We start from the raw sequence: 25,935 nt of genomic DNA, 5'->3' as shown, positions 1-25,935 counted from the left end.
GGCTGGATGACCTTGGGCAAGCCGTAGTTCTGACAAGAGCTGTCCTTGAAAAAGAGCAGTTTCTGTCAGAGCTCTCTCAGCCCCGCCTACCTCACAGGGTGTCTGTTGTGGGGAGGGTAAGGGAAAGGAATTTGTAAGCCCCTCTGAGACTCCTTTGGGTAGTGAAGGGCGGGGTATAAATCCAATCTCTTCTTCTTATATGGAGAGGTTCCTAGCCCTTCACGTGTACGGTGTCAGAACAAGATGCTGCAGTGCCAGAGGCTGGGCTCCTCCTTCTCCAACCTTCATTATTCTTCTGCTGTACACAGACATGTGCACTTTCAAGCATTCTCTGTTTTAAACACGGCTTAAGAAACTATCAGTGCTGAAGATGCAGAAAGCTTCAGGGATGGCTTCAACTGCCAATGAGCTGTTTTTCTTCACCCTGCAGACTTAGAAGCAGAAACATAAGCCTTTACTGGAGTATTTTAACTGAGCATAATCTATTCGCTCCCCTGTGTAAGACAAGCAATATAGATCCCATGCCTCACATTCTTTCTGCCAAGTATTTATTTTGTTCGTGTTATTCATAGTCCGCCTTGCTCACTGGGACTCAAGGCAGATTACACAGAATAGGTAGATACAATCCAAAGGATGGGGCATCCATTAGACAATGCAATAAGAGTTGACCTGTGCAAAAAGGTCCGGTACCAACCAGAGATCAAAACAGTGGTGAACCATAGCGGAGGTATGAACACGACACATTCAACGATGACCCTGTGCTTTTGGAAGCCGGTCCAGGAAGCCATGGGGAGCTGTGCCTTGTCACCGCATGCCTGTGAGCAGAGCGCGCATCGCCTGACAGATGGCTGCCTGAGCCAGGGTGGTGCAGGAGCCAGGCGGAAACCGACGAGATGGTGGCCGTTCGAGAAATTTGGTTTGTTATTAAAATCCCGCGCAAGGATCTGCTGTCCTTACATAGCTTTGATTATTGAGCGTGAGATAGATTGATTGCCTTCTAAATTGGTTTTCTATGTTTCATGATGTTTCTTTCCTTTCATCCTTTCCCAAGATGAGTTAATTAACCCCCCTGATTTTTAGGCAGGCTAAGCAATGTTTCCTCTAAGCCGTGGACTCTTGTGAGCAAAAATTCTACTCTGTGAGCTACTGGCATTAAAGTTGTGAGCGAGCGACTTGGCTACTGCATAGAGTAGTTTGCTCTGGAGCCATCCTTCCTGAACGAAGACAAAAATGTGTGAGCTGGAGGCTAAAAAACTGTGAGCTAGCTCACGCTAACTCAGCTTAGAGGGAACACAGGCTAAGTCATGGTCACAGTGTGCCGGCTCTAGTATCTCTGTTGAGAAAGTGGAGGAAGGGTTGTTTCCCTTTATGTCCTTCCCAGGAAGTCAAAGCGTGGTGGAGTGAACTCTATCCGAGAGCAGGATTTTGACTGTCCTTCAAGTGGTTGGGAGGCCATCTTCTTTGTTTGCTATTTTTCCTATAACTAGAAATACTTTCTGTTGAGGGTCCCAGTTTGCTGGGGGATTCTAATGACCTGGTGTCAGAATGAATTCGTCCTTAAATAAAACTGCCTCCTTTGCTAGCGTCCTAAGCCTTGAAGTGAGGTTTTTTTTCTTTCCTATGTATAAGACTCAGAAGGGGGGAATTTCATCAGAACTGGGAATTTCCCTTAGCAGTGGCCCCTGTGGCGGGTGGGTGAGTGGGATGCACACTGGCCACTGCAGCCAGCCCACACTGCACCAGGAATGTCTGGTTCCCTCCCTCTCGAATCACCCCTTGGCTTAGCTCGATGAGTGAAGGTGTTGCAGCAGTACATGTGGAGGAAGCCGGTCCTTTAGAGATGTGAACCCCGGGCCCTGGGGAACTTTGTATTGTAAAAGCAGCACCTGGAATTGAACCTGCAACCCGACTGGTAGCCATTGGAGCAACTGCAGAATGGGTTCACTGCGCATCCTGTGCCTCAAGCCTAGTAGGAATTGGATTGTGGTGTTCGGTACTAGCTGTAGTTTCTGACTTTAAGGGCGGACCCACGTGGAGTGTGTTACAGTAGTCCAGCCACATGGTTATTACGACATGGATCCACATGGCGACATCAGGAGATCGAGGTGAGGAGCCATCCTGCATTCATAAAAAGTAAAGGTAAAGGTTCCCTTGCTCGAAAGCCATTCGAGTCCGACTCTAGGGTTGCGGTGCTCATCTCCGTTTCAAAGCCGAAGAGCCAGCATTGTCGGAAGACGTTTCCGTGGTCATGTGGCCGGCATGACTAAACACCAAGGTGCATGGAACGCTGTTACCTTCCCACTGGGGTGGTACCTATTTATCTACTTGCAATTTCTTGCTTTCGAACTGCTAGGTTGGCAGGAGCTGGAACTAGAGGCGGGAGCTCACGCCGTCATGCGGCACACTCGGGTCTCGAACTGCTGAACTAAAGACTCATCTTTAAAGGGGGGCTGGGAGATTGAGAGTATAGAGGGAAGGGCTGTGAATTTGGACCCTTCATGGCCCCACATATTTGAGAGATATGGCTTCTGGCTCTACTTTGGATACCTTGCCTGGCATCCTCCAGAGCCCTCCTTTCTCTGGACTCCCTTCTGGAGTTTCTGCCAGTCCAGGGGTGCTGCGGTGTCCATTCTACCAGGGACTCTACACCTTTGCGTGGCTCCTGGCATTTCTGCTGCTGTCACAGCTGGCGTATAAGATCTGTAATGCTCTTATTTCTATGCCAGGGGCATTCGCCTCCTGCCACCATTCGCCTCCTGCCACCAGGACAATCCACGGCACCATTTCTGGGCTCCGAGAGCGTCAGCATCTCTCCCGCCTTCCCTCTAGTTCTGCCACAACCTCCCCTGAATCCCTTCTCTTTCTCAGTCTTCTCCTGGAGGTTGAGCGTCCAGTCCTGAGGGCCCTGCCCCCTCCCCCTGGACATTTTTGTTCTGAAATTGGCTCTGGGCCACAAGCATAAGCAAAAACACAAGCGGTCCTGGGACCGTGGCCCCTTGCTCATGGCCAGGGGAACCAAGGGCCGCCTACTGCAACTGGGAATAAGATCTGCCTGTGGAGGGGGGTGAGAATGGGAGAAAGAAAACCCCCTTTGTACCAACCCATCAGTAACATCACTGGCCTGTCACAGGATTCTGGCAGCACAGCCTTGGGCGATATCTGACTCTGCTCCCCTATCTTTTACCATGCTTCCATGAATGCAGGAGGAGCTGCGGTGGCTCAAGTGGTTAAGATGCTGAGCTGCAGGCTGTGGAAGGTCGGTAGTTCAGCAGTTCGAGACCCGAGTGTGCTGCATGACGGAGTGAGCTCCCGTCTCTAGTTCTAGCTCCTGCCAACCTAGCAGTTCGAAAACAAGAAATTGCAAGTAGATAAATAGGTACTGGAGCTGTGGTGGCTCAAGTGGTTAAGATGCTGAACTGCAGGCTGTGGAAGTTCAGCAGTTCGAGACCCAGGGTGCCGCATGACGGGGTGAGCTCCCGTCTCTAGTTCCAGCTCCTGCCAACCTAGCAGTTCGAAAGCAAGAAATTGCAAGTAGACAAATAGGTACCACTTTGGTGGGAAGGTAACAGCGTTCCCTGCGCCTTGCTGTTTAGTCATGCCGGCCACATGACCACGGAAACGTTTTCGGACAGCGCTGGCTCTTCGGCTTTGAAATGGAGATGAGCACCGCAACCCTAGAGTCGGATTCGACTGGCTTTCAAGCAAGGGAACCTTTATGCAAAGCGGGCATGAAGAATCTCTTATCTTCTGTCCCTTTTCCCCCCTTGACTCCTTGCTCTCCCTAACCCTTTCTGCAGAACAATGTTCGCTGCTCTCTCGCCCTGATCGTGTTGCAGATTCTCCCAAAGTGAATGCAAAGCCCGTTTTGCAGTGATATGGGGGGGGGGGAGGCAGGAAACCACTTCCGGTAGTGTCAACTTCCCCTTTCCTCCCTGTCTAGGACGCTGAGCTGATTTAACTCTTAGAGGCACGTGGAGACCGGGTCTCTGTGTGTGTGATGCTGATTTCTATTCCGGCGCTTGACTTTCTTTGTAGCATTTAAAAAAGTAAAGGTTCCCCTTGCTCGAAAGCCAGTCGAGTCCGACTCTAGGGTTGCGGTGCTCCGTTTCCAAGCCGAAGAGCCAGCGCTGTCCGAAGACGGTTCCGTGGTCACGTGGCCGGCATGACTAAACACCAAGGCGCACGGAACATTGCGGCATTTAACTTCGTGCATTTCTGATTTTGGGGAACATAAGAACATAAGAGACGCCAATGTTGGATCAGGCCAAAGGCCCATCCAGTCCAACACTCTGTGTCACACAGTGGCCAGAAATACCAGTGCCATCAGGAGGTCCAGCAGTGGGGCCAGGACATTAGAAGCCCTCCCCCTGTTGACCCCCCCCCAAGCACCAAGACAGAGCATCACTGCCCACGAGTTCTTGTATTGTGAGAAAGGGAGAAAAGTACCTCTTTCTTTACCTGCTCTTTCCCATGCATAATCTTATAAACCTCGATCATGTCACCCCTCAGTCGTCTTTTCTCCAAGCTAAAGAGCCCTAAGCGCTTTAACCTTTCCTCATAGGGAAAGTGTTCCAACCCTTTTATCATTCGAGTTGCCCTTTTCTGCACTTTTTCCAAAGCTATAATATCCTTTTTAAGGTGTGGTGCCCAGAACTGCACACAGTATTCCAAATGAGGTCTCACCATTGATTTATATAGGGGCATTATTATATTGGCTGATCTGTTTTCAATACCCTTCCTAATAATCCCCAGCATAGCATTGGCCTTCTTTATTGCAGTCACACACTGTCTCGACATTTTCAGTGAGTTATCCACTACAACTCCAAGATCTCTCTCTTGCTCAGTCTCTGCCAGTTCAGACCCCATCAATGTGTATTTATATTTAGGATTTTTGGCTCCAATGTGCATCACCTTGCACTTGGCCACATTGAACCCCATTTGCCATGTTGACGCCCACTCGCCCATCCTTGACAGATCCCCTTGGAGTGCCTCACAATCCTCACTGGTTTTCACCACCCTGAACAACTTTGTATCATCCGCAAATTTAGCCACTTCACTGCTTACTCCCATCTCCAAATCATTAATGAACAAGTTAAAAAGCAGTGGACCAAGTACTGATCCCTGCGGTACCCCACTGCTTACCACCCTCCACTGAGAAAATTGCCCACCTACACTCACTCTCTGTTTTCTATGAACTAGCCAGTTTTTGATCCATAAAAGGACTTGTCCTTCTATCCCATGATTTTTGAGCTTACTTAGGAGCCTTTGATGAGGAACTTTATCAAAAGCTTTCTGGAAGTCAAGGTAAATAATATCTATTGGATCCCCCTTGTCCACATGTTTGTTCACCCCCTCAAAGAACACTAACAGGTTAGTGAGACAAGATCTTCCCTTACAGAAACCGTGCTGAGTCTGCCTCAATAGGTTTTGTTCATCTATGTGCCTACTAATTCTTTCCTTAATAATGGTTTCCACCAATTTACCCGGTATCGACGTCAGACTGATTGGCCTGTAATTTCCCGGATCTCCTCTGGAACCCTTTTTAAAGATGGGAGTGACATTAGCTACCTTCCAATCCTCAGGAATGGAGGCAGATTTTAAGGAAAGATTACATATCTTTGTCAGGAGATCTACAAGTTCACATTTGAGTTCTTTCAGAACTCTCGGATGTATGCCATCTGGGCCTGGTGATTTTTCAGTTTTTAAGTTGTCTATCAGTTTTAGGACCTCCTCTCTCGTCACCTCAATCTGACTCAGGTCTTTCAACACCCCTCCTGAAATCAGTGGTTCTGGAGTGGGCAGAGAAGGCATAAACGCCCATGAAACCTTGCAGCCAGGCTGCCCGCCCGGTGCCTCCCTTCCCCCGGTGCCCCGCCCGTCTCCAGCCTGCAAGGGGGGGGGAGGTCAGTCGAAGGAGGAAAGGGAGCGAGCCTGCATTCCTAGACGGGCAGCGAGGATGGCGGGGAGGGGACTTCCGCTCTCCCCACGACCTTTGCAAGTAGGCCGGCATTTTCTCGGAAGGCGCAACAGTAGCCGCCACCTCCCTCCCTCCTTCCTGGTGAGCTAAAAATGCATTTGGGGGAAGGGGAGTGCAATGCAATGCAATGCAAGGAGGAGAAGGGATCGGGGTGGAGAAGACCAGGCAGTGAATGGGGGCAAAGGCAGGCCGAGATCGGGGCGGGGCGGGGCGCCTTTCTGGGCATTAGGAGCGCGGATTTCCCGGGGGGGTTTGCAAAGAGGGCCGCCCCATAAGGAGAGCGCTGCAGGAGTCCAGCCTGATTGTAGGTTCCTCCGGGGTCGGATCTTCCTCCTCCAGGAAAAGGGCGCCGCCTATAGATCCACCAGAGGCGCTTGAAAGCGTGCGGGGCGAGGGTGGTGGCGGTCTTGAGCAATGTTCCCTCTAAGCTGTGGAGTCCTGTGAGCAAAAAGTCTACCTTGTGAGCTACTGGCGTTAAAGTTGCGAGCAGGTAATTTGGCTACTGCATAAATTAGTCTGTCCTGGAGCCCTCCTTCCTGAGCTAAGACAACAATTGTGTGAGCTGGAGGCTAAGAAACTGTGAGCTAGCTCACACTGACTCAGCTTAGAGGGAACACTGGTCTTGAGCAGCCGAGCCTAAGAGCCCCCTTCCCCGGGGTGCTCCCTCTGAGTTGGGTAAAGAGCGGGAGTTCCGCAGCACCCGAAAGGCCAGCGAAGTTTGTGGTAGGGGAGGCGCTTTCGTGAAGCTCACTTTTCCGGCTACAGCTCAACGGGGAGGCCCGGCTGTCCTTCTTTCTCGGAGAGTGGAGTTGGTTTCAGATGCCCGAAGGACAATAGCGGGCAAATGACAGCATCCCTCAGCATCTGCAATCACTCCCCTCTCCAAGGTCTAAGGACAGGTGGACTCCCAGGCAGTGTTCCCTCTAAGCTGAGATTGTGTGGGCTAGCTCAGTTTTTTAGCCTCCGGCTCACACGTTTTTGTCTCAGCTCAGGAAGGGATGGCTCCAGAGCAAACTAATGTATCCAGTAGCCAAATGGCTCTCTCACAACTTTAATGCCAGTCGCTCACAAAGTAGAATTTTTGCTCACGAGACTCCGCAGCTTAGAGGGAACATTGCTCCCAGTTCTCCCTGTAGCTGAAGAAGTGAGCGGTGAGCTCATCGTCTGGCACAAATGTTGTTAGTTTTTAAGGGTGCTACTGGACTCTCTTTTCTACACCTGCAGACAAACAGCTGCCCATCTTGAGCTGTCTGAGTTGGGAAATTCCTGAAGATTTGGGGATGGAGCCTGGGGGATTAGATAAACATGTGGAGCAGAGGTCCATCCGTGGCTATTAGCCACAAGGTATAGATCATAGGAGCTCTCGGTCCGGGGCAAGTGAGGCTCTGTATTCTTGGTGTTTGGGGGTAATGCTCCCTCTAAGCAGTGGAGTCTTGTGAGGAAAAATTCTACCTTTTGGGTTACGAGGCATTGCAAGTTGTGCGCGAGCGCCTTGGCTACTGCGTGAATCAGTTTGCTTTGGAGCCATCCCTTCCTGAGCTAAGGCAAAAAGGTGTGAGCTGGAGGCTAAAAAACTGTGAGCTAGCTCACACTGACTCAGCTTAGAGGGAACACTGCTGGGGGGGGGGGAAACAGTGGGAGGGCTTCTAGTGTCCTGGCCCCACCGGTGGACCTCCTGATGGCACCTGGTCTTTTTGGCCACTGTGTGACAGAGTGTTGGACTGGATGGGCCATTGGCCTGACCCAACATTGGCTTCTCTTATGTTCTTAAGGTATAGATGGGAACTCTCGGTCTGGGGCAAGGGATGCTCTGTATTCTTGGTGCTGGGGGGGGCAACAGTGGGAGGACTTCTAGTGTCCTGGCCCCACCGGTGGACCTCCTGATGGCACCTGGTATTTTTGGCCACTGTGTGACAGAGTGTTGAACTGGATGGGCCATTGGCCTGATGCAACATTGGCTTCTCTTATGTTCTTAAAGCAGGGGCCTCAGTGGGGTACAGTGCCCTAGAATCCACCCTCCAAAGCAACCATTTTCTCCAGGGAAACTGGTCTCTCCCATCTGGAGTTCAGTTACAATACCAGGAGATCTCCAGGAACGCCCTGGAGGCTGGCAACCCTATGCCCCCAGCCCTTTAAGGTGAAAGCTGCCCCATGTCAAAGCAAATGGCACCTCCGTCTCTTCTGGATTTGGCCTTTCGTTCTGCCCTGAGGGAGGGTCGGTGTCTCAATGTGTGGGAAGTGAGTTGGGACCCAAAATCCTAGCTTGGCGTTCACATAGACTGGGGGGGGGGGGCATCTCTTGTCTGAGCAGGAAAGAGACCCGGAGTTTTTGACGCCAGCTTGTGGGATTATTGGGGATCTTATTCTTTAAGAAGGGGAAATAAACAGTTGCCAAGAGCTGCAAAACGCAGGAGGAGGACAATCCATCTCATGCTCCTTCTGTTAAGGCCAAATCAAAATGACACAAGCCCTTGTAGGCGCTTTGGAGCCCATCAGAGCGCTCCGCCGGGCAGATGTTGTGTCGATGGGTTAGGTGCCATGGAGTCCCTTCTGACTCACCGTGAGCCTGTGAATTAACGTCCTCCAGAATGCCCTGTGTCCTTAGCAGCTTGGCTTAGGTCTTGCAAAAAGAAGGCCCTGGCTTTCTGGGCTGAGTCAGTCCATCACATGTTGGGTCTTCCTCTTTTCCTTGCTGCCTTCCGAGGTTGCGAAATGTTAAAAAGGGGAAAGGCAGACTCTGGTGCCGTCTGGGGTGGGGCTGGGTGGGCCAAAAGCAGAGCCTCCGTTTTGCGCGCAGAAGGTCCCGGGTTCAATCCCAGGCATCTCTGGCTCAAAGGATCAGGTGGCGGGTGATGGGAAAGGACGGAGACCGTGGGGAGCTGCCGCCGGTCTGAGTAGGCAATGCTGACCTCGATGGGCCAAGGGTCTGATTCGATCTAAGGAATACTGGTTCAGGATAAGGCAGATTCGTACGTTCATGAGAATGCTGACAGGCTGAAAGTAATTTGCCAGAAGTGTGGGATTCCGGCAGTTGCTTTCTGGGATGAAGAAGCGGTCGATGGAGAAGGTCCCAGATTCAATCCCAGGCGTCAGTTGAGATGCGTAAGATCCAGTTTGGTGTAGTGGTTAAGTGTGCGGGCTTTAATCTGGGGAGAACCGGGTTTGATTCCCCCACTCCTCCACTTGCAGCTGCTGGATGACCTTGGGCAAGCCGTAGTTCTGATAAGAGCTGTCCTTGAAAAAGAGCAGTTTCTCTCAGAGCTCTCTCAGCCCCACCTACCTCCCAGGGCGTCTGTTGTGGGGAGGGGGAGGGAAAGGAGTTTGTCAGCCGCTCTGAGATTCCGAGTGAAGGGCGGGGTATAAAGCCAACCTCTTCTTCTTCTCTTCAAATTGTCGTTTGAAGCCCCATTTGAGGCCCACTGTTCTCTTTTGCAGGCCGAGAGCGGAAGGAGGCGGACGCTGACATCCCTTTTAACAATGTCTGAGGTAAATTCATGAGGCCCCTCTCCTGTGTTTCTCACCCCGGGAGTCAGTCCTAACCTTGCAGCTCGCTGCAGTCACAATATTATTTTATAAGAGCACAGCGCACTCTGTGGGCTGCCTACAATTTGGAGTTGGGCCATGTTCTTCTCTGATGACGTTAACTGTTTTCGATACAGTTTTGCCCGGTCTAGAGCTTCCTCTGCTGCTTCCTGTAGAGCAGGTTTCCCCAACGTGGGGCTTGCTGACCCCTTCCCAGCCGCCCACCAAGTATTTTTGTAAAGGGAGCAGGGCTCCTAATCGGCCGTTGGAGATCTGCCAGATTAGTGTTTCATTCGTAGCTCAATAGGTACACTTGTGTGGATGCAAGGCACTATTTCTAAACAATATGTTCATTTTTTAAAGCATCCTGTTGAACAAAGGCTTCCGCCTGAAATGCTGAAGAGCTACAGTCAGAGTTATTTATAACCCTCTAGTCCAGCATCCTGTCTTCTCACACTGTGGCCAGCCAGTTCCTCTGGACGGCCATCAACGGGGCACAGAGAATGAGGCCTTCCTCTGATGTTGCCTCCTGGCGCTGGGATTCAGAGGATTAGTGCCTCTGTACATGGAGGTTCCCTTCAGCCACCATGGCTAGTAGCCATCGATAGATTTAAGATTACAAGAAGAGCCCTGCGGATCAGACCAGCATCCTGTCTCACACAGTGGCCAACCAGTTCCTCTGGACAGCCAACAACGGGGCACAGAGGATGAGGCCTTCCTCTGATGTTGCCTCCTGGCGCTGGGATTCAGAGGATTAGTGCCTCTGAACGTGGAGGTTCCCCTCAGCCATTAAACATATGGAGCAGAGGTCCATCAGTGGCTATTAGCCACAAGCTATAGAAGGAACACTCTGGGGCCATGGTGGCCTGTCTTCTTGATGCTTGGGGGGCCAACAGTGGGAGGGCTTCCGGAGTTCTGGCTCTGCTAGTGGACCACCCGATGGCACGTGGGTTTTGGTGACTGTGTGATACAGATTGTCGGACTGGATGGGCCATTGGCCTGATCCAACTTGGCTTCTCTTATGTCTGGGGCAGGGATGCTCCGTCTTCTTGGTGCTTGGAGGGCTTCTGGAGCCCTGGACCTGCTGGCGGACCTCCTGAGGGCACCTGGGCTTTGGCCACTGTGTGACGCAGATTGTTAACTGGATGGGCCTTTGGCCTGATCCAGCATGGCTTCTCTCCTATTCTTATTTTCTTATGGACTAATCCTCGGCATCTCCAGATAAAAGGATCACATAGTGCGTGATGTGAAAGACCTCAGCCTGAGACCCTGGAGAGCCCCTGCTGGTCTGAGTAGTAAATACTGGCCATGATGGACCCAGGGCCTGATTCAGTATGAAGCATGCTTCATGTGTACATATGTGTGAATTAATTTCCAAAATGGCGTGTTGGAGAACTGATAGTCCTCAGAGTGCCCTGTTCTGTGAAGTCGTTCAGTAATGCCTACGTGTTGATTTGTGAGTTTGGGGAGGTACTGTATAAAACCGGGTTATTCTCTCTCAGCCTTGTTGGACCATTTAATTCTCCAGCTCACCACTCGCAGGAGCTAAGGTGGTGTTACCTGTTCTGTAGACTCTGAGAAGTTAGGTAAAGGACATAGAAGCGTGTGGTCACTGTCTAGACAGCTGCCAACCTCAGATTTCCCAGTGGTGTTTCAGAGATCACTGGACTTCTTCTTTTTTTTGAAACCCCCAAGGGGGTAATTTTTATTATTTTTCATAAGACTACTGAACTACAACGAAAAATATAGGAAGGGTCTACAACTAGGGATAAAGGAAAGATACCCACACTAACTACAAACCCAAGAGAAGGAGGTCATTTCCGTGTTAAGCTAAATGTCAGTAATAAAAGTGTTAGTCACACAATAGACTTCTAGAGTTCTTGTTTTACACTTCTATGTCAGTAAGTTAGTTTTTATGAGAGTACTTCTTGAGCATCTTCTTTGCTTCAAAGGGCGGTTTACAGAGTCCTTCTGCCCTTACTTCGGTTTTCTGTCTCTAAAGTCATGTACAGTTTTCACTGCTCCCGCTTCGCCCACAGAGCCCTCGTCCGTTCCAGAAGTAGCAGAGTCACTTGATTTGGTAAGACCACTGGACTTTGCATAACAATCCCGTACCCTGGATCCATTGGAGGACACAAATTCTCAGCGGTTCCAACCAGGGTTCCCTGTAAGCTGAATTAGTGTGAGCTAGCTCACAGTTTTTTAGCCTCCGGCTCACACTTTTTCGCCTTCGCTCAGGAAGGGATGGCTCCAGAGCTGATTTAGGCTGTAGCCAAATCGCCCGCTCACATGTTGAATGCCAGCAGCTCCCAAAGTAGAATTGTTGCTTGCAAGACTTCGCAGCTTAGAAGGGTGCCTTGTTTCCGACCACATCTTTTAGGGAGGCAGGTTTAGACTGATTCCAGAAGAATTCGTTCCTTGGATCTTTGGAGAGTTTCATCTGTGCAGTCCTTTGAACTGATCTGAGCCTTGTGACTGGATTCAAAGAAAAGAGCAAGAGTCCAATAGCCCCTTAGGTAAAGGTAAAGGTTTCCCTTGCTCGAAAGCCAGTCGAGTCCGACTCTAGGGTTGCAGTGCTCATCTCCATTTCAAAGCCGAAGAGCCAGCGCTGTCCGAAGACGTTTCCGTGGTCATGTGGCCGGCATGACTAAACACCGAGGCGCACAGAACGCTGTTACCCTTCCCACCGAAGTGGTCCCTGTTTGTCTACTTGCAATTTCTTGCTTTCGAACTGCTAGGTTGGCAGGAGCTGGAACCAGAGACGGGAGCTCACTCTGTCATGCGGCACACTCGGGTCTCGAACTGCTGAACTACCGACCTTCCACAGCCTGCAGTTCAGCGTCTTAACCACTTGAGCCACCGCAGCCCATTACAGACTAACAAAATCTGTGGCTGGCGATGAGCTTGTGTGAGTCACGGCTCACTTCTTCTGGTATTGAGCAGTGACCTGCAAAAAGCTCATCCCCAGCCACAAATTTTTCTTAGTCTTTAAGGGGCTATTGGACTCTTGCTCTTTTCTGGTGCTACAGACAGACTAACGTGGTTGCCCATCTTGATATGGAGCCAGTTTGGTGTAGTGGTTAAGTGCAGCTGCTGGATGACCTTGGGCAAGCCATAGTTTTATCAGAGCTGTTTTCTCAAGGACAGCTCTGGAGAGAGCTCTCTCAGCCCCACCCACCTCACAGGGTGTCTGTTGTGGGGAGGGGAAGGGAAAGGCGTTTGTAAGTAGCTCTGAGACTCAGAGTGAAGGGCAGGGTATAAATCCCATCTCCTCCTCCTCCTCCTCCTCCTCCTCCTTCTTCTTGTCCCGTGGCTGTGTCCTGGCATTAATATCACCTGCTCAGACAGATCAGGGAGTCTGATGGGAATTTAGCATTCAGGTCAGGAATATAAGGGTCCAACTTATCCCAGTTCCTTGTGATATAAATATTTGGGAGGGCATTTAAATATTTAGTATTAACTTCTTTGTGTATAAATTGAATCCAAGCCGGCTAGCCTCATCACTACCCCCCTAACCCCCCAGCCAATGGCACGCCAGTTGCCCCGAGTGGCAGCTGGCGGGCCAATGGCTGAGGGAGCGCATTTCCTCTCGCCACCCCATAGGCCGGTGGCCACCCCAAATCCCTTTTATAATAAGGAGAGATAAATCTCCAGGCCCCAGTAGCATACCAAAACTGAAGGGGGGGGGGAACTCAACCTTAAGAAGCAACAAAGCTGCTTACCCAGAGGTTGAGTGAGAGAAAAAAATAATGGGCTCTTTTGGTAGCAGGTACTCATTTGCATATTATGCAAATTATTGCATATTATGCGACACACCCCTAATATAGCCAATCCTCCAAGAGCTTACAGTAGCTCCTGTAAGAAGAGCTCTGTAAGCTCTTGGAGGATTGGCTACATTAGGGGTGTGTAGCCTAATATGCAAAGGAGTTCCTGCTACAAAAAGAGCCCAAATGCGCTGAAACTGAACATTGGCACAATCCGCCCTTGAAGTGGTGAGTATTTGAACTAAGAAGTCCTGAATTTATTTATTTGTTTGTTTATTTATTGGATTTATACCCCGCCCTCCCCGCAGACGGGCTCAGGGCGGCTCGCATAAGTTGACACCATATGCCAAGTCACAATAAAATGTATTAAACAGTTAAAATAATGATACAACAACAAATAAGAATTAAAGTGCTCATTGTGATAAGTTGACACCATATGCCAAGTCACAATAAAATGTATTAAACAGTTAAAATAATGATACAACAACAAATAAGAATTAAAGTGCTCATTGTGATCGTCGTTCTTACAAAAAAAATTTTTAGATGGCGTGCTATCAGACATGTTATCAATCTCTCCGTACAGCGGTACTCCGGCTTCCCATGGTACCTGATACATTTCGATATTTCTTGGTTAAAAACCTTGAACCTATAAAACAGGACAAATAATTCAATATATCTTGGTTGATAACCTAGATATTGAAAAAGGACCAAACACGTTTCGGCCTCCAAGGCCTTCCTCAAATGTCTTTTCCCTCAGAAGCCAAACCCTCTGGCTACTGATCCAAACGTTAGAAAGACCAAATGTGAAAGACCCAAAGGCAAAAGACCCCATTTCCCTCCAGATCAGCTGTTTTATTTTTCTCTCAGCTGATGCTGGCCAATCAGAGAGTGAGCAAAGCAGCCAATCACCTAAGTCAGTGATGGCGAACCTTTTAGAGACCGAGTGCCCAAACTGCGACCCAAAACCCACTTATTGATCGCAAAGTGCCAACACGGCAATTAAACCTGAATACTGAGGTTGTACTTTAGAAAAAACAACTCGTACATTAACTTAAGATGATCCAAACAAAGTAAGGAAAGCAATCCCAAATGCTTTCATTGACTTACAATTATTTGGCAGAGAATTCGACACTTTAATGATGGTCTGGGCCTGGCTGGGGTGATGGCACGCGTGCCCACAGGGAGGGCTCTGAGTGCCACCTCTGGCACCCGTGCCACAGGTTCGCCACCACTGACCTAAATTCTTCTCTCCACCTTAAGATTAACTCCTAACCTCCCTGACTCTCTGTACCTAGCAGCATCTTAAAAAAAACACCTGCTTTCCTTTGCAGTCCGTCACAGGAGGCTAGGCTGAGGGTGGCCCAAGATTGCACAGTGGGCTTCCATAACACTAGTAGGGATTGGAACCTGGGTCTTCCAGAACCATTACAACACACTGACACTCTCTGTGTTTTCTATATAAAGGAAAGTGGGACCTCCAACTAGTTTGGATTTGGGGCTTCTCTTGGGACATGTGAAAACGAATAACAAGAATGCCCATTGAGAAGTGGCATGATTAGTTCTGGGCAAGGGTCGTTTTGTAGAAAAAGAGCTAGGGGAAACTCATTAGCATATGCCACACCCCCTGACATCACCAGAAGTGTGTCATAAGGTCACACCCCCTGACATCACTGGAGGTGTGTCATAAGGCCACACACCCCGCCCCCAATGGTCCCGGCCACCGCCGGCCTTGCAGCTCCACTGCCAAGCCCCATGAGGGGCCCGGTGGTGGACCTGCAAGGCCGGCGGGCGTGCAAGGAAGCCCCGCGAAGGCCCTCCCTGGCCCAAGGCAGGCAAGTGTGGGGAGAGGCAGGGAGGAAGCAACTTACCCTCCCTCTTCTCCTGCCTCCTCCTGGCTGAATGAGGGCCGGAAGCGGGGCGGCCGGAAGCAGGGGGCGGGGCTTCATTGTGTGCCCCGCCCCCGTACCTCACCCGGGGGAACTGCGATCCCCCGCGATCCCCCCCCGAAATGACCTCTGGTTCTGGGACTGGAATGACAGGGGGGGCAGTGGAAAGAGGGTGCCTGGGATCAGAAAAACTACTCTGAGAAAGCCCCCAAGTGGAAAGATGGTTCCTGGGATTGGGAAAACTCATCTGGCATTGGAATGACAGCCCCCAGAGTGGTATGAGAGTCCCTGGGCCTGGAATGACAGTCCCTGGGACCACATAAAGTAACTTAGCAACAGTCACATGTAGGCTCACTCACAACTTCAATGCTAGTAGCTTTTTTGGCTCATGAAGTAGAATTTTTGCACACAACACTCCACAGCTTAGAGGGAACATTAGTATTTATGGCCCAACTCAGGATATCAAAAACAACCTATCCTGACTCAAATGGTTGTCTACCTGTGATGGGCTTGGACCAGGAGCTCCAAGGTTCTCAGAAATTCCAAGAAAACGATACAAGAGATCTGGGCTTACTTGGAGATTTTTTAGTAATGCATCAAAGTGACACAAGATTCAGGCTACGCTTCCATCAGCTGGGCCTCAAGCATGCACAGGGAAGCTTGCAAGAATCCGAGATCAGAGGCATGACTAAAACTATACATCTTATACCTTAAATGCTGGCTGCGGATTAAATAACCATAAATTAAGCAAAGGCAGACACTTGGATGCGCCAGGCCATCTTGCACCTGGCTCACGGGGGGGGGGGGAACGGGGGACAACCCAGGCTTTGAAGATAAGCACTGCTGAGAAGGGTGAGAGAGATGAAAGTTCCCTTGAGAGCAGCTAACACTGTCCTCCCACAAGACTCAGGGCGACTAAGCATGTAAGAAAGATGGAGTCGCCGAGACCATACACAACCCCTTTGTCTCTATAAATGGGGAACATCTCTGCTGTTGACAAGAGGACTTTATTTTTGTTGTTCAGTCGCACAGTCGAGTCCGACTCTTCGCGACCCCATGGACCAGATCACGCCAGGCCTGGTCTTCCGCCGTCCTCTGAAGTTTGCTCAACTTTATGTTGGTTGCATCTATGACACTGTCTAACCATCTCATCCTTTGCCGTCCCCGTCTTCTTTGACCTTCAATCTTTCCCAGCATCAGGGTCTTATCCAGTGAGTGCTCCCTTCTCATTGGGTGGCCCAAGTATTTGAGCTTCAGTTTCATTATCTGGCCTTCCAGGGAACAGTCAGGGTTGATTTCTTTTAGGATTGACTGATTTGTTCTTCTTGCAGTCCAAGGGACTCTCAAGAGTCTTCTCCGGCACCATAGTTCAAAAGAATCTATTCTTCAGCGCTCGGCCTTCCTTATAGTCCAACTCTCGCAGCCATACATGACTACTGGGAATACCATTGCTTTGACCATGCGGACTTTTGTTGGCAGGGTGATGTCTCTACTTTGTATCATGCTGTTTAGGTTCGCCATCGCTTTCCTCCCAAGGATCAGGCGTCTGTTAATTTCATGGCTGCTGTCACAGTCTGCGGTGATCTGGGATCCCAGGAACGTGAAGTCTGTCACTACTTCCACGATTTCCCCTTCTATTTGCCAAGGAGTGATGGGGCCAGATGCCATGATCTTAGTTTTTTTGTTGTTGAGCTTCAAGCCCACTTTTGCGCTCTCCTCTTTTACCCTGAGCAAGAGGCTCTTAAGGTCCTCTTCACTTTCTGCCATTAGAGTGGTATCGTCTGCATATCTGAGGACTTTATGGCCAGATCCTATAAGGATGGATTTTCTCTAAGGCCAGGGGCCTCTCATGGTGTTAAGAAAGGCATCCTGCATTTCTTTACCATAACAGACATGCCCCCCAGTTAGAAGATTTTGTAATAGGGTGATATTAGAAATTAGAAGGATGATATATCTTCACCTAATAGCCTTCTGTTAGGACTTATTGATATACTAGTGCCGCCAATTCATGGGAGTTTGAGTCTAGATTGTTCAACTGCAGTTGAACTGCTGATTGAACTGCTCAGGCAGATCATGAGAAGGAGGGCAGGAAGGGTTGCATTGGTGCTTAGTTCTCGTCAGGGCTATTTTTGGGCAGGAACGCACAGGAACGGAGTTTCGGCTGGCTTCAGAGGTGACCACGCCCACTACAGCCAAAACCTCTGTGTGCGTGGCTACAGAGGGAAGGCCTGGAGAGCGACCCCCCCCGGCAACTCCGAGGCGAGCGAGCTGTGTTGTCATGGGTGTGGCCTAATAGGCTAATGAGTTTCTGATATTGGGTGTGGCCTATTATGCTACTTAGTTCCTGCTGGGCTTTTTCTACAAAAAAAAGCCCTGGTTCTCGTGGCCCTTTCTTACATGCCCAGGGAAATGCCAATCACCACTTTGGTGTCTGGAAGCAATTTTCTCCAGGCCAGTTTGGCCAGGGATCCTGGGGGGATTTTTTTTGCCAACTTCTCAGCATGGAGCAGGGGTCGGTGGGGGTGGGGGGGTTAGTTGTGAATTTCCTGCATCATGCAGGGGGTTGGACTAGATGACCCTGGAGGTCCCTTCCAACTTTATGATTCTGTGATTGCCTAGATTTGAAAGTTTAAAGTCCTGGATGCAATAAATAGTGGCAGCATCAAACTATCTAAGCTAACTGAGATTGTTCAATTTAAAAAAGGAAAAAACAAGGAAGGTGGTTTTTAAAGAATTGGCAAGTGTTTTATGAGTTTTGGTCTCAAAAGGTGTGACTGGTATAACACTATGATATTTTGTAGTTTTATAAATCCTTAAAAAGTTTTGTGTAGAGTAATATCGGCGATGGTTCAGAATTGTTATGATGAAAAAGTTCGGTTGGACTTGATGGGAAAAGAGGAGTTCCCCCATTCCTTCGTACTATGGCTGCTAAGGAAAAGGGAACGTCATAGAAAGTCCAACTTCCCCTCGTTGAACAAAATATTGTGAAGATGCCTCTGCAATAGGCCAGACTATACAACAGTAATAGTGCGATCCTCAGAACACTTCCCTGTGAGTTATAGACCCAGGGGTGGGAAATGGCTAGTAAAATCAGTGAAAGTTTTTTCATCTTGGTAATTAATTTGTCAATTTTTAATTGGTCAGCCAATTCAGTATTTCTTTGTGAATGCAATTTATGGGGGGGTTTCGTTACTGCATTTTGGGGGACACATCTTACAAAGGATTGCAGGCAGATACTGGTCACCTACCAAAAACCTGATTGTAACCAGGCACCTCCAGACCTTTTTCTGATGGGTTCGGCATCAGCTAAAGATATTTACAGTATACTGGATGAAGCTTTGGGTTTGGCACAGCTTCCTTAGTCAAAACTGCTAATGCTAAGTAATGATGGGCCAGACGTCAGCAAGGTTGCCACTAAACTCATGAACGAGTATCTTATTTTGACAGAGAGACCGCCTACAGTAGATGCAGGCATTGGTAACATTCATTCAGGGCTCTTTTTGTAGAAAAAGTCCAGCAGGAACTCATTAGCATAATAGACCACACCCAACAGCAGAAACTCATAAGCATATTAGGCCACACCCCTGACAACACAGCTCATTAGCATATCAGGCCGCACCCCCATGTTACCAGAAGTGTAGTCATCCATCCACACCCACCTTTCGCTTCTTATTCTGTTTACCTTGTTTGTTGTCAAAACCCAGGGCTTTTCTTGTAGCAGGAACTCCTTTGCATGTTAGGCCACACACCGCTAATTGTAGCCAATCCGAATGAGTTTCTGCTGTTGGGTGTGGCCTATTATGCTAATGAGTTCCTGCTGGGCGTGGCGAACTCGGGAGCCAGCCGGAACTCCGTTCCTGTGCGTTCCTGCCCAAAAATAGTCCTGCATAGAGTTCATAATGCATTCTATAGGGGCATGGCAGAAGTGGAAGACGATAAATCAAATTTAGTTTTCCCTCTTTATGTTTTTTTAGATGGTTTTAATGAAAACATTGTCCTGTCTTCATAAAAATATTTTTTTCAATTAAAAAAGTGTACGATGGCTGGCTAGGGGGATGGTGTTAACGAAGCCCCAGTTTTACTTCCCCCGCCCACACACAATTTTTAAAATTTAACAATAACATTCAAAATACCAACTCCAAACACAAATAGCAACACCAAAATTATTGTCATTAAATTTAACATTTCACCAATATGTATTTTAAAATTACAGCAAAGTATACAGTAATATCTAGTAAAATCCAAAATCCATATATTTCCCAGTTTTACTATTAAAACACTAATTTATCAATAGGCTGAAGTTAAATTCTTCAGTAATTTGTTCGTTTTTTGTCAGTATTTGGCCAGGGTTTTTTTGGAATTTTGGTCAGTACAATCAGTAATTTTTACCCTTTTGACTTTCCACCCCTGTAGACCTGAGTAGGATTCTGAGTAGACTTACTTAGGGCAGCCCTCTGAGATATTAATCTGCCATTGTACAATCTTTCCCTGTGTTATCTATGCTGAATGGCACTAATACTCCAAAGTATCTTATCCAGCCTCGGATTCTTAGTTCGTTGAACAAGAGAAGACTTTAGGGACTAAATGGTCGAGCAATGCATTAGTCATAGCAAAAAACTTATATGACTTTCCATATGGAAAGTAACTGCTTTATTACGGAAGTTAAACCAGCTCTCCCAAGTATAGTGCTTTGTATACCACACTGCATTATTTGTCATGACAGCCATGAAAAGGGGTATTGAAAACACATGGCAAGGTCTCCCTTCCTACTTAATGTTTTCAGTCTCTTAATCAAAATGGTAGTTAATTATGATTTTTGGATTGATTCCTGCCCTATCTGATTTCTCTCCATATTCCTACACAGACAGGGTGAAAGAACAAAAAGAGAGAGAGAGAAGGCAAACCGAAGCAAGCAGAACTGGAGGAAGGAACCCATTACTTCTGTAGGAAAGTGCTTGGGAAAGATGGACAACTTTACCGAGTATCAAGGAGTTGAAACTGATGAAAAACCATGTAAATCCTCAGAGTGTGCAAATAGCTTCAATGAGGAGGAGTACCTCACTGTCTCTCAAAGGATCAACACAGGAGAGAAAAGATTTGAGTGCACAGAGTGTGGAAAGAGTTTCAAGCAGAAGGCCAACCTAAATAAGCATCATAGGACCCACACAGGGGAGAAACCATACAAATGCTCTGAGTGTGGAAAGGAGTTCAGTCAAAAGGAGTATCTCTCTATCCATGAAAGAATCCACACAGGGGAGAGACCATATAAATGCTTAGAGTGCGGGAGACGGTTTTGTCAGAAAGAATACCTCACTATCCATGAAAGAATCCATACAGGGGAGAAACCATATAAATGTTTAGAGTGTGGAAAGAGGTTCTGTCAGAAGGAGTACCTCACTATCCATCAAAGAATCCACACAGGGGAGAAACCATATAAATGCTTAGATTGTGGAAAGAGTTTCAGTCAGAAGACAAACCTTACTAGCCATCGGAACAGTCACACAGGGCAGAAACCATATAAATGCTTAGAGGGTGGAAAGAGCTTCAATCAGAAGGCCCACCTTTCTAGCCATCGGAACACCCACACAGGAGAAAAGCCGTATACATGCTTAGAATGTGGAAAGAGCTTCTGTCAAAAGGCCAACCTTACTTCCCATCAAAAAACGCACACAGGGGAGAAACCATATACGTGTACAGAGTGTGGAAAGAGCTTCAGTAAGAAAGCCAATCTTGCTTCTCATCAGAAAACCCACACCGGGGAAAAGCCATATGTATGCTCAGAGTGTGGAAAGGGCTTCAGTCATAAAGCCAATCTTAATACTCATCTAAATACCCACAGAGGAGAGAAACCATATAAGTGTTTAGAGTGCGGAAAGAGCTTTAGTCACAAGCCTACCCTTAATAGTCATCAAAGGACCCACACAGATGAGAAACCATTTAAATGCTCAGAGTGTGGAAAGGCCTTCAGCCAGAAGGCCAGCCTTCGTACCCATCGGAATACCCACACTTACACTTGATTCAGACAACATTTGGGCAAGTTTATGCTGCTAATAAATGTATGCTTGATTTTTGTGTATTCTGACTTCTCAGATCTAGATGTGGAAAGATGACTAACTGGGTCAGCTTGGTTGCAAAATTATTGAAGGGAAATCAGTCCAGTGTTCTGACGGAGTGAGCCATTAGACTCTTCTTAAACAAACCATACTTAGGTCAGATGTCCTTAACAACTTTGGGCTGATATGAAATCTACCATTCTTCGGCAAGGCAATTGAGAATCATCAAAGAACGAACACCCATCAGCCTTTCTGCTTTTAGAGGAAGGTGAAGGAACCTGTTTGACCACCAAAATATTGAGCAGGGGAACTTGTAGGATTCAACCAAAAATGTTTTTGGAGTAAATTGATCAACCTGATACAGTTCAGGCAAGGTTCTTAGAGGGGAAACTGCCTTAGTTCTTCAGATGGATGTGTTATGTGGAAAGGGGGAGGGGAAGAAACTTGACCCTGCTGCTTTTTCTGGACTTCCCAGTGGCTTTATGATATCCTTCAGGAACACTTTTTGGGAGTTTGGGTTGTGCTGTTGTAATTCAGCTCTTTTTGGGAGGAAGTCCATGGGAGATTTCCAGCCTGGAGGAATCATCTAATATTAATGTGTGCACCAGAGTGTTGAGAGAAGAAACTTCAGAGGCATGGAGTGCGGTGTGATCAATGTTTATTTTACTTCATTTAAACTCCACTTTTCTCCTCAGTGGGGACCAAAGTGGCTTCCAGTATTCTCCAGTTCCCCATTCCGCCCTCACAATGGTCCTGTGATGTAGGTTGGGCTGAGAAGTTGTGATTGGCTCAAGGTCACCTGGCAGGCTTCCATGGTAGAGTGGGGATTTGAATCCGCGTCACCCAGGTCCCAGTCCAGTGCTTTAACTGCTATGCCATGCAGGCTGTTAATACGTGGTTGACACACAACTTTATTTCCCCTTTTCAGCCTCAAGAAATGCACATGCATGTAGTTAATAATGGGATTGGATGGGGATGAGTACTTCCAGGTCAGACTTAAGTCATGATGTAGACTAGACAAGATGGAAAATGGAAGACCCCCGCTTAGGGTGAAAGAGCAGGTTTGCTGCCTGGGAGTGTTCCTGGACATGTCTTGAGTATTTCATTCTCCAGTGTCAGTGGTGGCCCAGAATTCCTTTCTTCAAACTTTAAACTGATTCCTTGACTTTTTGTTCTGCTAAAGTCTCTAGATTGCCTCAATGACCTCTAGATTTGACTGTTATTTTGAGCTTTGCCTTGGACTTCCCTTGAACACGGTTTGGATGATTTAGTTGTGGAGAGGGATTCTTCAACTGGAGCAAGATGATCTCCAGACAGGACTGCATGGGGGGAAAGGGTGGTTGCCTTCCAACCATTAGGTAATACTGCCTGATGTGAATTCTATTAAGGATTTCCCTGTTTGTCATCAGGGAGCTGTGTGTTCCAGTTAAGAATGTTGTGACCATTTGTATTTAAGCACATAAGAAGAGCCCTGCTGGATCAGACCGGTTGTCCATCGGAGGAGGAGAAGATACTGGATTTATACCCCGTCCTTCACTCGGAGTCTCAGAGTGGCTTACAAACTCCTTTCCCTTTCCCTCCCCACAGCAGACACCCTGTGAGGCTGGTGGCGCTGAGAGAGCTCTTTCCAGAGCTGTCCTTGAGAGAACAGCTCTGACAGAACTATGGCTTCTCCAAGGTCATCCAGCAACTGCAAGTGGAGGAGTGGGGAATCAAACCCAGTTCTCCCAGATTAGAGTCCACACACTTAACCACTACATCTAGTCCATCATCCTTTTACACACAATGGGAAGGGGCTGTGGCTCAGTGGTAGAGCATCTGCTTGGCTTGCAGAAGATCTTAGGTTCAACCCCTAGGATCTCCAGTTCAAATGATAAGGTAGTAGGTGATGGGAAAGATCTCTACCTGAGACCCTGGAGAGCCACTGCTGGTCTGAATAGACAGTAGTGACTTTGATGGACCAATGGTCTGATTCGGTATATGGCAGCTTCATGTGTTGAATGGCCAATCAGTTGCCAGGGAGTGTCCCTTTATGTGAATAATCTGTAATACTGTAACTACAGGTTTTGAACTTTCTTATAAAGGACTTTGAAACAAAACCAAAAAAAAAAGATCCTCAAGCTGGCCCTGCTTAGAATTATTCTATCTATATCATTCTGTAAGCCTAGACTGATTGTATGGTTCATTTAGTTATCTCATGGCTGTATGCGGGCATTGTTTTGATTCTGTAATACGCTTTGAGTCTCCATGGTCAAGGCAGGCTAGAAATAAAGTAAATAAATCTTCTGTATGGAATAATGGGCTCTGCCTGCGTCGGGCATAACTCCTCGGAAAATAAATCCAGCCCCCTCAAAATTTGGCCATTCGGCTTTGGATGATGCTGGAGTTGCAGTGGCAAACATGAAAGAAATCGGAACACCGTGGCTCATGCAATCCACAAAAGCCCCTCCCCATATTTTGCATTGGAAGCTGTGGTCAACTGAGGCAGGCATAACTCATCAGAAAATTATTTATTTATTTATTTATTCGATTTATGCCACCCCTCCCCTGACTAGGTGTCTCAAACTTTGACCCTTGCTTGAAGATCATGATGGGAGCTGCTATGCCCCCAAACGAGGGTAATCAGCCCCAGTTATTTCCAGACCTCCCCCCATTTGCAGTGGAAGCTACGGTTGACTGTGGCCGGCATAACACCGTCTTCTGTATAAATATAAAACTAAACCTGTCATTTGCAAGCTATGTGTGTGCATCTTGTGTGCCGTCAAGTCTAACTTATGACAACCCTACAGATCAACAGCCTCCGAAACGTCCTATCATTAACAGCCTTGCTTAGGTCTTGCAAACTGAAGGCTTTGATAGACATAACCCTCACAATATATAGCTAGGGCACCTCAACATTGACCGCTGGCTTTGGTATGATTCTGAAGAGCCAAAGAACTGGAACATCCTGGGCTATACAATCTCCAGGACCCCACACTACCCCCCACTTCGCTTTTTTCCTCCCTTTGGAAGCAATGGCGGTCTGTGGCAGGCATAACTCATCCAAAACTAAAGCTAGGAGCCTCAAAATTGGCTTCTAGATTCAGGATGGAGCAGGCGTTCCTGTGCCCAAAACGAACGTAATCCTGACCCAGTGTTTGCACTGGAATCTCTGGTTGACTAGTAGCCACTATGCATCCAAACCTAAAGCTAGGGGCCTCAAAATTAACCACTGCATTCAAAATGATCATAGCAGTAGCAGCGGGAAATACGAAAGGAATCTGGCCCATGCAATCTCCAGATACCCCCCACCCAGAAGTGAGTTAATGGCTTTAGAATCATAGAATGTTAGAGTTGGAAGGGATCTTGCAGGTCATCTAGTCCTACCCCCTGCACTCTGCAGGAGCACAGCCGAAAGATAGCCCTACAACATACCCAAAAGATGGTCATCCAGCCTCCGCTTGAAGACGTCCAGCGAAGGAGCATCCACCACCTCCCGAGGCAGACTGTTCCACTGCTCAACCACTCTTACAGTTAGGAAGTTTCTCCTGATATTTAGCCGGTAACGGCTCCCTTGTAATTTCCACCCATTAGATCTAGTCTTGCCATCCGGAGCAAGAGAGAATAGATCCGCTCCATCTTCTACATGACAGCCCTTTAAAGACTTGAAGATTGCAATCATGTCCCCTCTAAGCCTTCTCTTTCCCAGGCTAAACAGACCCAACTCTTTCAGCCTTTCTTCGTAAGACTTGGATTCCAACCCTCTCACCATTCTGGTTGCCCTCTTCGGGACACGCTCGAGCTTGTCAACATCCTTCCTAAACTGTGGTGCCCAAAACTGGACACAGTACTCCAGGTGAGGCCTGACCATAGCAGAATAAAGCGGAACTACCACCTCCTTTTATGTGGCTTCTGCCTGGGTGTGTGTGTGTGTGTCATGGCTTCCATGGTGGAGTGCCTGCATGGGGCAGCTGAGCAAGACAGGATAGCTTTGGTCCCTGCACCTCCTCTTGGAGGGCTGAATGCTTCCCCCTCGCCTGCCGATTCAACACACTGCAGTGAGCAAAAGGCTCTCTTTGTTCTTTCCAGTTGCAATATGAAGTAAATGTCTTGACCTTCACATTTCCAGTATACTGTGCTGTAAGGCTCTGAGGAATATCTTGTCATCCACAAAAGCAGGGCTATTTTGGGGCAGGAACGCACAGGAACGGAGTTCCGGCTGGCTTCAGAGTTGGCCACGCCCACTACAGCCAAAACCTCTGTGTGCCTGGCTACAGAGGGGGAAGCCCCGGGGGCCGCCCCCCCCCCCCCCCCCCACAACTCCGAGGCAGGCGGGCCAGGGGGCCCCCTGCAAGCATCGGGGATACATTTAAATGCCTCTCCCGGCCTGTCCAAGGGCTGGCTTGCCACGGGGCACCCGGGCAAGCCAAGGGAAAACATGGGGGTGGGGCCTAATATGCTAATGAGTTTCTGAAGTTGGGCGTGGCCTATCATGCTAATGAGTTCCTGCTGGGCTTTTTCTACAAAAAAACCCCTGCACAAAAGAGTTACACTTTCAAAATCAATTCTTATACCGCACTGGGGTTTCCCCTCCCCCCGTGTTTGAAATCACCCAAGCTGCATTGCCCCACCTGTTCTCAGAACAGGCTCAAGTTCTACATGTGTATTTTCAATTCTAGCTCACCACCTAATGGTGCATAACACTAAAGAGCTAGAACCTCTGGCTGCCAGTCAATCTTAGGATCTCCTGGCTA

At 48.3% G+C, this 25,935-nt stretch overlaps 1 protein-coding gene across 1 annotated transcript; it reads left to right on the top strand.

The window, feature by feature from the left end:
- Window positions 1-20,113: 20,113 nt before the first annotated feature.
- LOC107121395 (gastrula zinc finger protein XlCGF7.1-like) lies at window positions 20,114-21,166 on the top strand. The gene is made up of 4 exons (XM_015424310.1): window positions 20,114-20,298; window positions 20,392-20,444; window positions 20,595-20,814; window positions 20,989-21,166. Exons 1-4 carry the CDS (start codon window positions 20,114-20,116, stop codon window positions 21,164-21,166), a joined length of 636 nt encoding a protein of 211 aa, XP_015279796.1.
- Window positions 21,167-25,935: the final 4,769 nt, after the last annotated feature.

Source organism: Gekko japonicus, unplaced genomic scaffold, assembly GCF_001447785.1.
Source record: "Gekko japonicus isolate JY-2015 unplaced genomic scaffold, Gekko_japonicus_V1.1 scaffold2566, whole genome shotgun sequence".
NCBI lineage: Eukaryota > Metazoa > Chordata > Lepidosauria > Squamata > Gekkonidae > Gekko > Gekko japonicus.
This window is presented reverse-complemented; position numbering and strand designations above follow the sequence as displayed.

Bases quoted from the DNA above. Each gene is read 5' to 3' on its own strand.
- LOC107121395 (XM_015424310.1), top strand. From the start codon at position 20,114: ATGGACAACTTTACCGAGTATCAAGGAGTTGAAACTGATGAAAAACCA. The intron at 20,299-20,391 runs GCATCATAGGAC...TATCCATGAAAG, and splicing joins CAGAAGGCCAACCTAAATAA to AATCCACACAGGGGAGAGAC. The intron at 20,815-20,988 runs GCACACAGGGGA...AAATACCCACAG, and splicing joins CTTACTTCCCATCAAAAAAC to AGGAGAGAAACCATATAAGT.